Source organism: Dufourea novaeangliae, unplaced genomic scaffold, assembly GCF_001272555.1.
Source record: "Dufourea novaeangliae isolate 0120121106 unplaced genomic scaffold, ASM127255v1 scaffold109, whole genome shotgun sequence".
NCBI classification, from domain to species: Eukaryota; Metazoa; Arthropoda; class Insecta; order Hymenoptera; family Halictidae; genus Dufourea; species Dufourea novaeangliae.
In genome coordinates this window covers 3,780,947-3,795,099 of record NW_015373997.1, presented here as the reverse complement: position 1 = coordinate 3,795,099, position 14,153 = coordinate 3,780,947, and the positions used below count along the sequence as shown (strand labels likewise).

Sequence of the window (14,153 nt, the reverse complement as noted above, 5' to 3'; positions counted from 1 at the left end):
ATTTAATAGACTCCTTCTGTCGGTCTCAAGCAAGAGTGAAAACTGAATCGACGGTTTTACATATTTATAGAATAAGATATTTCTTTGGAATAATATTCAATCAGAGAAAACATTCGTCGATCCTTCTATTATGTACAACTTTCAATATTGATCTCTCACTTCTCGATTTCGATTTTCATTTTCAATTCATTTCTCTGTATCACGTAATTATTGTTTTTATAAACTATCAACGCTGTAAACGAAACTAGAATGATTTTTGTAATCGAATAGAGTCACTAATACCAGTAAACGATTAAGTCAGTGAATTTTTAAAATAAGAATTGATCATTATTTTAACGATTAAATTATATAATAAAAACATTGAAATTATTTTGTGCGGTTCAACAGGAGAACTAATTGTTAATAAATTTAGGAAATGTAAAATTTCAGATTCAACTTGTTTTCTTTTTTCGTTCTATTTTTTTGCAGTATTTTCATTCGACGTATTCTTCATCACTCGCAGTTTCAAGGCTGCGTTGTCGATGATACCACGACAAGACTGTATTACTTCGATGCTCATATTGTATAGTCAATTAATTTGTTAAATTCGTAACTATTTACTTACACTTTATGCTATAACAATAATAGCAAAATTGCGTGAATGTGTGTCTAAATTGTTTCCTCGTTTAATCTCGTATCTCTTTCGAGTTTGTCGTAATTGTAAATTTTACAGCTATTACAAATATTATTGTTTACATTCGTGTAAGGTAACATTAATTGTAATCATCGTGTTTGTAATCTAGTAATACAAAGTTAAAAATGCGGGAAGTTGAAATTTCACGGTCACGCCGCAGAATATATTCGTGTGTGTTTGTGTGTGTGTACACGTACATGCATTTCACTTCACATTTTTTCAATTCTGATAATCGTTTCACTCGCGTTTACGTTAAAAGAACGCGTCGTCGATGACAATTACGATGAACGCTACCTTTTTGTCTTAAAAATTCGTAAGTAAAACTAAAATAAGCAATTACAAACTTTCAAGATAAAAAAAGAGAATCAATAAATGGGTATACTATTTTGAGTAAGCAAACGACACGTTCTTTTAATTGCGAATTTCTATAAATTTCAAGGACCAATTAATCGTTTATTAAATTTTCAAGCTAATTATGTATTCAGAATGTTCGATTAATGGACTGAATTGTCAAACGGGGGAAAACACATAGAATGAAAATTCTTGCAGAATTCATGGTATTTTATTAGCACGATGTCCATTGATTCTTGTTTCTCTTTTTTATTAGAGGTTTAATTTAAAATAATTCGAATATCTTGGAACTTTGAATTGTACTACATTACACAAAATGGCAAATAATTATCGTTTCAAATTTTTATTTAAATATCATTCAAAATTTCCAATCGTATCAGACATCTGGCAAGAATTTGTCACTCTCTATATGTATATTACACATTAGAATGACTGACTTTTTTTATCTTAACATCGTTTCGCTTATCCAACAATATTCAGATTAATTAAATTAGCGTTGGTCGTAGATCGTTGACAATTTATGCATATATCGTACATTACACACCATATCGATAACTTTTTTTTCTCCTTATTAAGCTAAAATGACGAAACATTGATGGAAGAAGGATGGGCAGAAGAACGCAATTCTATCACGGTCTGAACGAACCACCACACATCTGACTACAAACGGCATCATCTCTTCTTCACACGTGCAAACGCGTAAGTCTCGACTCATTTTTTTTAATGAATAACTGCTATTTAAAACCGTACTTGTAAAATGTTATAGTAGTTTTTTTGTCATTAAACAAAGAACTGGATATCTATCTATATATATGCAAAGTTTTATTAACGTTAGTAAAATTTTTATCAGTTCGCACTTTTATCGTATAGTTCCTAGAAGTATTAGTCTCTGTTGAAAATTATTCGCAGTGTCGCCGAGTATGTTGTGAAATGAAAATTTTAGTCACAGTACTAATTTATTTATACTAATATTATAGTATTAATAAGTTATAGAAAGATTTTTTTTTGTTATGAATTTAAGCCTTCACGATGAGTTGACGTTGTTCGTGAATCACGTTCACTTTTATGGCCATTTGTACTGCAATTATCTTGAATAACCAATCGATATCTATCGTTTATCGACGCGTTTTACCTTGTCATTAAAATGGTTTCATGATTCAAACGGAATTTATTTGTTTCCTTTTTCGAAATGAAGAAAAAACGTAACTAGTCGACATATTAATGAATAATACAGGTTAGTGTAAAGAGGAGGTAGGAATCGAATAACTTTTAAGTTCTTTCTGAAACACTTTGAAAATCAGATGACAAAATGACGTGACTGATTGTAGATTATTTGAATTAGAAATGTTTAATTCTGTCAATAGAAACTACCTATAACTTGATCTCGAAACATTTTTTCTTTTTAATAATACTTTTTACCAAAGTAATACAAGGATTTCAAACATGCATACCAAGACGATGGCACTTTAATATAATTCGTTACATTTCTTTGAGCTTGCATTTTCTGGGAACATATTTCGGTTTATTCGTTTCCTTTAATCGCACCAGTCCACGGAGTTCTAATACACCACTCGCAATCGATAAATTATGGTAAACAAGTTCTTTTTATACTTGCCTGTTTTTTTTATCAATATCTGTCTATTAATGGCAAAGTGACTTTATTATCTGATCACTTTGTTCATTAAGCAAACCCACGATTTCTTTTATACAGTTGCATCGTTGTCATTCTTTAACTTTTTATGTTCAGCCATGACTGATTTATGTATACTGTAATAATTTTTTATTGACTCCGCGAAAGAAGTGCCGTTTTTAAAACTTTTTCTGCTTTTAATCCTTCTATTGATTGATCGTGTGTACGTTGTTCACGAATTAAGTTATAGAACAGACAGATATGCAACATTACTTATGAATTTAGTGACAAACTCTTGGTATAATATCGTAAAACGAATCCTCCTCGATCGATCGTTTCGTAAGCGTTTCCATTACATGTACAATGCTAAAAACCAATGGTAACGAAACAGTAATTTCTAATAACGCTAATTTCGAAGATTAAAGGTTATACAAGCTCACTAATTCTTTATGGAATCTCGCTAGAAATATAAAGTATTACCTGAAAGTCTATAATAATCCTTGTATTATCTTAACACGCTATAAGTCCAGTTAAGATTGAACAAAAAAAGAGGTGGATTATTAGAAATTTCTCTCGTCCTTCCAAATTCAATACAAGTATATATAATTTAAGAGCAAATTGGCGTACGAAGGGGTAAGGGTAGATATTCGATTTTAGACGGAGTAGTATAATTAGTATTTTGTAATTTCGAAAAAGGCTATCGTCCGTTACTGCTAATCAGTGTAAACGATTAAAAATCGTGTTGTTTGGTGGGGGAGAAGCGTCAAAATGAAATCTTCCCGTACGATGATTGAATGAATGTCAAATGTGGTTCACCCCTATTAGTTCCTCGAATACGTTTCCATGATGCTCGCAGATCTCAATAATATTGTGAATGGTCATTCTAGTAGACGTGATCGTTGTTCGTTTCTACCCTAGCATATTACAAATGTAATTCGTTCATTCTGTTATAGCGAGTGTTAATGAAGGTAATCATAATAATGTAATAATACAAGTTCATAATAATAATTGTACAAATTCATGGAATGTTTTCCTCTGTTTCTCACTAAAACATTTTATACTGCCGAATTCTATATGACCGATTCGACGAATCCTGAACGCTTATTTGGCCACGTTTTATCTCAATTTTCGATTGTAGTCCATTGCTTTCATTAACCCTTAAACCGTGGAATGCAAATTACCATAGTACGTCAACCGCGAATGGGAACTCATCCATGATTTATGAATTAATATTCTGCGAAGTTTTCAATAACATTATTATCCTGGGCGTACAAGGAACGAATATTAGCGTAAATCGATCTCAATTTGGAATGACTATCGTACATTTTAACGAGAATTCCTTCAACGATCTGTAGCGTTCCGGTAGGTTTAAAAAATCTCCTTTAGCCATGTTCTTTTAAACGCTTTTCAGTCGTTCTGTAATACAAATTTAAGTTTAATAATATTTAACTTCTGGACTTTTCATTAAATATAAGTACATTAACGATTCTAATAATGAAGCGTGTTTCGAACAAATGTCAGAGAATCCAGAAAATAGAATTCTTTTTTGCTAACAATGTTTTTAACGAAAGTTTAATTATATACATATTGTACGGAGACAGTAGATTTTTGAGATAGCTTATTAAGAGTCAAGTTAATGAACATGTCTCGTTTTTGTACTCGAGTACAATATTTAATTCTATATAGGAATAAATACGTGTAATAAGGAATCTTTCTTCAATAGGTTTATTCGTCCAATTCGTAATACGAAACTTATATTTACATTGTAATGCATTATCGTAATAAATAGGAAGAAATGTCAAATTGTAATAAGTTTTCTGTCATTTTTTCGAAGATATCAACAATTCTCTTAATCCGTAAGGTTAATCACCGTAATCGTGGTGGTTTAAATGATTCCAATCGATTTAAAGGTCTAATGAACAACTCGACCCTCGGTGATTCGACGCTACGACGAATAATCGTGAATATAGAAAAAAAAAATTGTACAAATATACCCGTCGCGCATCCGCGTTTTTCTAGCCAGCGGCCATTTTCGAAACATTTGAAACGCCGAGTGGGCAAAACGAGGTCTTCACTACTTACGCTACGCGTATTATGTGCAATCCAGTGTGTACGTCTTAAAAATACTCGAATACGTTCTACGTGTCGATAAAAGGCAAGAGAATTGTTCCGCTCGTGTTCGACTATAGTATGACGCGTTTTTTTTTTCTTCTTTCATAATCTATTCGGAAATATACGGTGCCTCGTGTCTCGATGGATTGACTTTCCGTAGGTAAACTGTAAACCAATAAGATCAGGGGACGATATTTTAATTCTCGTGATCTACGGCTTTTTTTCTCTGGATTCATTTTTATCTTCGTTTAGATATTATCGTTATATGTATATATTTATAGTTTCTTTTTTTTTTTCGTTTAAATTTATTTATAATATTAAATTTCATTGTTCCTGGCCGAGAGCGTTCGGGCGTGGCAAAATCTATCTCTGGTAGCTAGAGTTCTACGTAGTTTTTACGGCCACGATCTCTCAAACGATTCTGGATCAGTTATTTATTTTATACACATCGTAAGATCGAAACATCTTAATTCGTACACCTAGATTCGTACGTGTAATATCTATAGTTCATATATACAAATTGTAAAATGCCTTCTTAATGAAAAAGTCGTGTTCATCTTCTTGTGTATATGTCTTTCGGTGTGTATATATTTCTCTTCTTTAGCAGTGTGAACGTAGATATATATTCTTTTCTATCTCTTTCTTTTCTCTCCCTCTCTCTGTCTCTCGCACTGTCTTTTGTATCGTTTTTTTTTAAATTAATGCTTCTTGGCTACGGAACACATGATCATACTCGCACATCCTTTTTTCCTTTTTGTACATGCACAACAGTTGCTTCTAAGAGTCAATTCACCGCCTGATCGCAACCCGTGACAAGATTCTACCTTTTTCTTTTTCTGCAATCAAAACATGTCAATGGAAGATTGTACTGGTAATTATTATAACGCGTAAAATGTACCCCAGCCTATTCGCGAATGTGCAATCCTCAAAATATTGGAAGATCAAGTTCGAAACAATCGGAAGCACTTGGACTTCGTTACGATATAATTTTTAAATATTTTCCTCCCCCTTTTAAAACTACGTAAAATAGATCGTCGAAACTTCGAGATTTAGGAAAGGAACGCTCGAAGTGTTGATTTCCATTGTTTCGGCAGAATTTTTCAGCGTTGCGTCCGACCGACGCGAGTTAGAATCTCGTCAGTTCTGCGATTCGCCGCGACAACCGTGAGCCGTGCTTTATAAAATCGCGATGAACAGTTACAACGAAGAGAACCAAACTCGCCATCATGAATGCTTACGTCAACGAGCAGAAAATATATTTCTCTACGATCTGTTGAAGTTTCGTTAAACCTTTGGACAACTTCCACGCAGCGCAGCTCTCAAAGTCTAAGATAATGTAAGGAAGTTATTCTGGAAGATGCTCGAAATTCCACGGAATTCTGAACTGCTACACGGACGATATTTACATCTTGCGCTTCTCCAATTTTCACGACGAGGAAACCCGAAACGGTTGAAGAGAAAATAAAATGAAGCTAAAATCGGAAGTAACATCGATATTCAATTAATAAACATGTGGGACACTTTCAGGGGGTGAATTATACATGGAAAACTAAAACAAAAAATCAAAAATGACGAACTTACGTACGAAGCCTTGTTTTTGAGATATTAATTGTTCAAAATACGGGCGATATACGCGTAAAATATGTCTGACACGGCGGGTTATGTTCTACTCGAGAGACGCGCTCTTCAATTGTTTCACGTTTTGCTGCCATTCATTTGATTGTATTTCATTCTAACTTTAGCTTGACTACCGATCGATACCGTGTATCAGCTGGGAATCGGCTGTTACAAGTAGTATAATCCATCGCGCCAGACGTATTTCACACGTATTCCACCCGTATTCTCAACAATTAATAACTCAGAAACGAAGCCTCGAACGTAATTTCCTCATTTTGAATTCCGTCATAGTCTGACCTGTAGAATCCATCCTGCGAAAGTGTGCCACATTTTTATTAACACCCTCTACGTTGATTCATGTATATCTCTAACGATAGGAATACATAGAACCTTCTTATGAAGAAGATAATGGATGGATCTACTCTGTGATAAAAAATCTGTTTGACGATTCGATCAAGCATGATGCTAATAAGATGTCTCCCTCTAGAATCTCGTCATTTATCACGGATCAACAGCACTAACCACTTAGAACCTAACTGGAGCTTAGGGAAACTTCGGAAGTCTTCCAAAAGTGTCACGCAGGAACAAAAATATACAAAAATCCAGGGTATTCATCGAAGCTGATTAACAATCTACCGCTATCCTATCGCGTAAACCCGAACAATCGAAACATCTACACTTCAACAACACCGACATCTTATCTTGCTCAAACCCCGTACTCAACAAGCGAGTCGAAAAGCGTAGAAAACAACGATGGCAGAACAGAACGTGGCGCGATCGTTACTCGCTTTCGCGCGGTTTACTCTGGTACCGAGGGACTTCCGGCTGTCCGCCGTCCTCGGAGAACGGTTGATCGCGGTCGTGAAGTGGGGAGAGGCGGTGAGAGCGTCTCGAGGATATTAAATTCGTTGAAGCGATCGTCGGCAAAAAGCTCACTTTCTCTCTATCACTCTCTCACTCTCTACCTTCCTGTTTCTCTTTCTTTGTATTATTTGGTTTTTTTTTTGGTTTATTTTCGTTTTTCAAAAGAGTCTCAGACGGAGACCCGTCGCGGCAGTTCTTGCGGCATCATCATACTGACGGTCGACCCGCGTCAGATGCTGGCTCGATGCTGATACAACGGCGGCAGTTGCAGCAACGGCGTCAACGGCGGCGGGCGTAGCTCGGTGCGCATGTTCAGCGTGGGCAGCTGCTGCATCGGCAGCAGGTGCGAGATCTTACCGGGCGAGCGACGAACCGTGAACCGCGGTCTCCGTCGTTTCTTCTGGAAGCCGCTGCAGCGGCAGCTGCATACCGACGTCTCGTCATCCAACGATATCGTGTCACCGTGGTTCCCTATTTGGCCTGACAATATCGAGCCGTTCGCCGTTATTACGTCGCCCTCCAGGCGCACTGCTCCTTGCGCAGCCTGCGTCATAATAATTTTTGTTTGTTTTCCTGCTCTCGTTTTACATATATATTTTTTGTTTGTTTTTTTTTGTGTTTGTGTCTGTCGAATCGTTATACCACGGACGCATGTCGTTGTTGTTTTACAAACCGTTAAAGCGCGCCCCGTGCGGATTTCTCCTGTGTGTGTGTGTGTGTGTGTGTGTGTGGTTTTTTTTGTTGTTCAGAATAGGTCTTAGGGGGTTCGAGTTTTAACCGTAAGGGGGTTGCCAGGCAGTTTTTCTTGTGTATCGATTCGATGTAGGGAATGATAACGCCGGGGGTATTAAGGTAACGAATACGTTAATCTCGTACGGTTCAACTGCCAATTTGTTGACGGTGTGTTTGGTACTCAAGTAACACATTGACTACTGGATATTTCGTGTTTTGGAAAGCATCCGCGTGGATAACGAACTAGTTTCGGCAGATCAGATGATGACATTGGAACATCAGTACTGTATGAGTATCTCAGGAACAAAACTAATTAACACCAGGAAACAAACTGCACAGTATGTCGTTAGGTATGATAGACATTGCTCCTTTAAATTTTAGTTACAGTATCCGAATACACAGATGTCACATAGTAAATTATTTCAGATGTAAGTTTAAAACTGAGGTATGCCAAATTTGTAAAAAGATTATTAATAATCAAATTGAGGAATTTGTGGAAAATTGAGTTACTCAGTTCGGCATCTGATTCATCCCATAAGTGTAAGGCTAGTTTTTTAACCGTCTACTGCTCTAATTAATTGTTGATGTTCAAAATTTTTTATCAGTATATACTGTTTACTACTGACTAGTTGAACACATGGAACTTAAATTTTCGATTTCGAAGGTGTTAGTTTCTTTCCGATCTAGGGTTGTGACTTTAAGTCTCATAAATTTTTTCTTTCAAATTGCATTAGCTAACTGTGGAAGAAAACATTCTTATTTGCTTAATAATGGTAAAACTAGTAAGTGACATTAAAGTTCTACTGAACAATTTTTCAATTTTTAATAAAAATGAATTTTTTGGATTCGTGAATAAAGTGAATGGTATAGCAGTCAACGTGTTAACTCTAGATATACCGTGTCGAAACTTGGGAAAGAGATAAAATTACTGTCGTTCGTTGGAAGTTTCAAGTGATTCGTTTCTATGTTTGAGAATAAGGGGATTTCTCGAGGTGCTTACCTGCAGAGCTTCAGCTTCGTCTCGCCTTTCGTCCTCGGTATTCATTGTGACGAATCTCAGGACCAATAAATTGAGAGAGGCGGCGACGATCGCCAAGCCGAACAGAATGAATATTAGGGCGAACATCACGTACTCGGGTTTGTTGTCCAGCGCGTTATCCTTTTGCAGCGCGACCATGTCCCCGAACCCGATGGTCGTCAGGGTGATGAAACAATAATAAATGGAATCGAAGTATGACCACCCTTCGTACCTAGAGAACGCTGCGGCACCTCCCGCAATTGTTAAGCAAGATAAGGTCGTCACCACGCAGATAAGATTTATTTCTGAGGCCTGAAATTTTAAACAATTCTTATGGATATTCACGTCTCGCGGCAAAACAGACGCTCGATTTTGTTACCAGTGGACTGCAGATTTTTATGAAAAATGACATTTTATAAAGTAATTTATACAAGCAAGAACACAAGTAATAATTTCTTTCCCTCTTTAAGCATCTTATTGGCTCCAGGATAAACTAGAAAAATTATTGTACGTGATGAAAGTTTTGATTTTTATTGTATTTCACAGAGCCCTGTAGGCTACAAATGCATAAAATTTGCAGTCCAGTTCTCAGCCAACTGCGGATTTTATGCATTTATGGAAGATGATTGAATCAAATACAATGGAATGAAAATATCGATTTTGAACACAGATTATATTTTCTCCTTTACCCGATGATGCCATATATTGAAGTAACAAGTTTCCATTAATTTTTATATTGTAAATTGGTTTATAGAAACATGAATTTGTATAAAAATCTGCAGTCTACCTATAACCCATATTAGCAAAACACTCTGAATGTTTTTAATTTAATATAAAATCGATGTAATTATTACTAACTTTCGTCGATATATCGTGTGACAATATTTTAAGACAGAAAATTGCATACTAAATTTACTTGAACAAGTTTATGACAGCATCGTTTAAGTAACGCAAGTTTTTCCTTTATGTGCGACAGTAATAAAGTTTGCTAATACACGCATAGCTTCCAGTTACGAAAGTTTATCTAACTTCGAGGAGTTTAATAAGGAACGAACATTCAATAGCTTGTTCCGCGTATTTATATTCTTCTATGCTTCCAATTAAATTCAAAAGAGTTATTTCTGATTCCTGCAGTTCACAAAAAATCATATTTGATAATAACTGCTGAATAATTGCTTTCAAACAATTCAACCTTAAGTTTTTAACTCGAAGATTCGCATGTGGACCGGAAAATGCAACTCCAATTAACCTCATTAAACATCCTCGACTATTTAAGTTTCGGATTTTATTAGGGTCAAGAATTGTGAATTTTATGTGGAATACGCAAAGTTGTAACGAAATATGTTGCTTTACCTGGACATCCTTACAATTAAGAAGCTGCTTTACGTTCCGTATTACGACGGATGAAAATTTATTCAAACGCTCTCCTATGCTCTGGAACATTACGAGTCCTAGCGGTATTCCGACGATCGCGTAGAACATCGTGAACAGTTTACCGCTTATGGTGTTCGGCGTCGAATGTCCGTAACCTAAAAGTAGAGTCGTGAATCCAATATCAGAAACTGCCCCATAATTCAGTAACTCGATTTATTCGGCACGTACCGATGTGAAATGTGAAAACTGAACTTGTAAAACACGAAGGTTTTATGCATTGGACAGATTTCTTATGAGTGAAACGATTATTTTTTTTTATGGGAACCACAGCAAGATTCTTTCGTTCATTGGACAATCATAAAAATACTGTTTCTACGTAAAATGATCCTATTCCTTATTTTAGTTTCAAATTTCTTTCTTTCAATTCAATTCAATGTGTTTCACCGGATCGGAATTACTCGAGTCATACTACTTGAGAACTCGAAGAGCTAGCTTCGTTTCCAAAATTTCTTGCTAGAATTTTCTGGATTTCTCTGTTTTTCTTCAATTGTAATTTTAGATTTTTCGTTGATATAATTTAAGATATAAGTAACTACTAATTCAGTGAAATTAATATAAATACATACAGGTACACTGTCTACCAGTTCTTGAGTAAAAGAAGGCGACACGATAACTGTCATGGTGGTCACCAGTGACCGTGGTTATTAAATTACATTTAGATATATTCAATTTCTAAACAAGAGCATGTGGCATCTCATAAATATAATTAGTAGTATAGTAATAATAAAAGTAATGAGTGTCCAAGTCAACGCGTAAATACTTATATGTATAGTTATATTGTCCCAATAGTAAGAACTAGCGGCCAACATGTTGAGGGTATTATTGATTGTAAACCTAATTGGACTATTAAAAATGGTTTTTCTTGTTGAATACGTACCGATAGTCGTGAGGACCGTGGTTGCATAGTAAAACGCTCCGGCGAATTTCCATTGTTGACCGGCTTTGTGAGGTTCCGTCTTCAGCACCACTGTTTCCATGATCTTGAAGTCGTCCTCGCTTATATTGTATTTGCGTATAACCATCTTTTCAATGGCTGTCAACAAAAGAAACGGAAAAATAAGTTGATCAGTCTTCTTTCCAAGCAAAACTATTCGACAGTCTTAAAATTCATATTTCATTCCCGTGGAACTAGATTTAAAATTCTGAGAAATAGCAATCTTCTCGAAGATCACGGTTGAATGCTTGTAGGAAGCAAAGCACAAGCAATGAGAAGTTTTATTCGTACATATCTTCAATTCACCTTCGACTCAATACTTTTAACGAAATTACATTTCAACCGGTGTAAGTCGTTTCCCCGTGAACTGACCCGAGTTTCGTTGTCGAAAGTGGTAAAAGTCTCGTAATTTTATCTCTTTCTTAGGAACACGGAAAACAACGGTCTATCTACGGAAGCATTTCGAGTTCCTTCCAGGATTTACAACCGGTGATGCTGCAGAGTGTTCCTGTTTACCGCAAAGATCTATTTTGAGTTTCTTGAATTTTGTCTTCCGCGACATATTTAGCAAAATCGAACATCTTATCTACTTAAAAACTTTCAAGAACTTATAAACAAATTTAGCTCATTAATAAATTATAAATTGCTTCGTTTCGTCGATGGATTTTTAAAGAATTTTCATACTGAAAGTACGACCAAAACACAGCAAATTTCTCAATAAATTTAACAAGTTTCTAATGTTTTTATTGTTTCAACATCACTGATGAAGAGTAAGAATTAAGTTTTTCTAGTGACCTCTAATGTCACGTGAAGTTGACACTATGACAACTAGCTAGTTTCGCTAGTACATTTTGCCAGTGGTTGGCTGTTTCTGTCAAGAATGAAAAAAATAGGGTTTTTACTATGTGTGTAAAAAAAATTCAATAATGTTGAATATCTGAAAAGTACCAGTTGACATGCACATGATGTCAGCGTCGCGTCATTGGCTACTGACTGTGGTGTAGATTGGTCGTCACAATGTTAAGTTTATTAAATAAGATATCTACCGTCCAATGCTTCCTTGCGTCGTTTCTCCGTCTCGGACTCGAGAACGTCGAAGATTGCAGCGCCGACGAGGAGGTAGGTGAACGTGAAGACGATCAACGATAGGGTCCGGACGTTTTGTTTCTTCATTCTCTAGTGAGCCACATGCTCACTAGCAGGGCCCCGGCCCTAACTACTTGCATCGCTCAGTGGGGTACGGTTTGGTGTGCCGGGCCCATGACGACCCCTTTCCCTTCTCGATGATGCTCGGGGAGCCCTTTCTTTCTTTACCGAGCGCTACAGACCCGGCACGCGACTCCTTTTCTGCAGGTTGTCTTCGTCCTTGCAGGCACTACCTTGTAGCCGCTTTCGTTCATCTGGACAGATGTACAAACCACCATAACTTTTTATGATTCTGAATTAAATGAATATAATAAATCTTCGATTAGTGTTCGAAGGCTCCTCGACGCTGACAAGGAAAAGTCCCCAGGTGTAATGCGAAATTTGATTATTTTGAAAATGAAACATCGTATGAAAAAAATTTATTCCACATTTTCGACTTATTTTTTCATGTAAAATAACTTTCTGTTCAGTTCTATCGGCTGGGATTTTTTTTTAAACATGTCTGAATCTTTAATAGGATGATATTCTTTTTATTAATTCCCAACTGTTAATATTGCCCCTCGTATAAAGGATACAGAGGCTTCACGAACGTTAGCTCTTCTAGAATTGATCAGAATCTTAATTCTCTTTGTCCGCTGATACGAACATTCAGGAAACTTTCCTAACAACTGTTGCCTTTTACGGAATCGTATTACGAACATTATCAGCATCTGAAGAAACATCTTGCGCCAAATGATTCATAAAAAATGAAGATTAAAATCTGAACATACTAGACCCGCCATCTATATTTGCACCATAAAATTGTGCCTAATAGCATGAGATTAAATTACCAGGCAATGTATCGATCAATGCTATCCACATAATCAAATCGTATTCGTGGATTTTACGAGGATACTTTAAAAAGAATCCAGTAAATCGAGATTTTCTCGCGTTATCTCCGTAGGTGTCACTAATAAATCGAACACGATTTCCACGTTGAAAGGACGAGGAAACGAAACAAGTGGTCACGCGAGCGATGAAAAGAACTTCGTGGAAGAAAAGAACCTTCTTCCAAGGAAGTTCGGATATTCATATTGGTTCTAGAGGTACCAGGGGATCTCTTCTCAAACGTTCCCTGAACGTTATTCTCGGTACGATGTTAGGGGTTTCGAAGATATAAAAAGGCATAATCGTCCTTGCCGCTAAAACGGGATTTTCTTGTGAATAGTCGTCCTTTTCTATGTCGAGCGAGTTCAACCGAGTGACACCCAGCGGTGTGGGCAGCTCGTGTAAAATATCTGCTGGTATAGAAGGACTCACCTGCAGCCTGTTCCGGGTTCTCCTTTACGTACGACAAAGGGTTGAGCAGAATGATATGGCAGTGCTTTCGCTGCTCCCACTGCCACGTTCCCTCCATTCCTCAGTTTAGCGCCCAACGCTTTCAGTGCCGACTGAAATAGATCGGTGACGTTTGCATGAATAATTAGTACGGACTTTTGTAAAAATTTATGTTGTACGAAGGACCCGTTAAATGACCATTACGGAAGATTAAACTGTTAAGTGCTTCTGGGCAAAGACGATTCGAATACATTTTTTTATCTGATAATTTGTACAATATGAACGTTATAGAAATGTTATTCTTTATGTATTACACTCTGACGAC

The 14,153-nt window shown here is 36.4% G+C and overlaps 1 protein-coding gene across 1 annotated transcript; it reads right to left on the bottom strand.

Annotated features, from left to right (window-relative positions):
* Positions 1-7,476: 7,476 nt before the first annotated feature.
* On the bottom strand, positions 7,477-12,538 carry LOC107188035 (two pore potassium channel protein sup-9). Its single transcript, XM_015576258.1, has 5 exons — positions 12,412-12,538; positions 11,309-11,464; positions 10,351-10,526; positions 8,980-9,309; positions 7,477-7,791 (listed from the first exon to the last, which is right to left on the bottom strand). Exons 1-5 carry the CDS (start codon positions 12,536-12,538, stop codon positions 7,477-7,479), a joined length of 1,104 nt encoding a protein of 367 aa, XP_015431744.1.
* Between the last annotated feature and the right edge of the window lie 1,615 nt (positions 12,539-14,153).

Bases quoted from the DNA above. Each gene is read 5' to 3' on its own strand.
- LOC107188035 (XM_015576258.1), bottom strand. From the start codon at position 12,538: ATGAAGAAACAAAACGTCCGGACCCTATCGTTGATCGTCTTCACGTTC. The intron at 10,527-11,308 runs GTACGTATTCAA...CTCTACTTTTAG, and splicing joins CACGGTCCTCACGACTATCG to GTTACGGACATTCGACGCCG. The intron at 7,792-8,979 runs GTAAGCACCTCG...ATTATGACGCAG, and splicing joins ACGAAGCTGAAGCTCTGCAG to GCTGCGCAAGGAGCAGTGCG.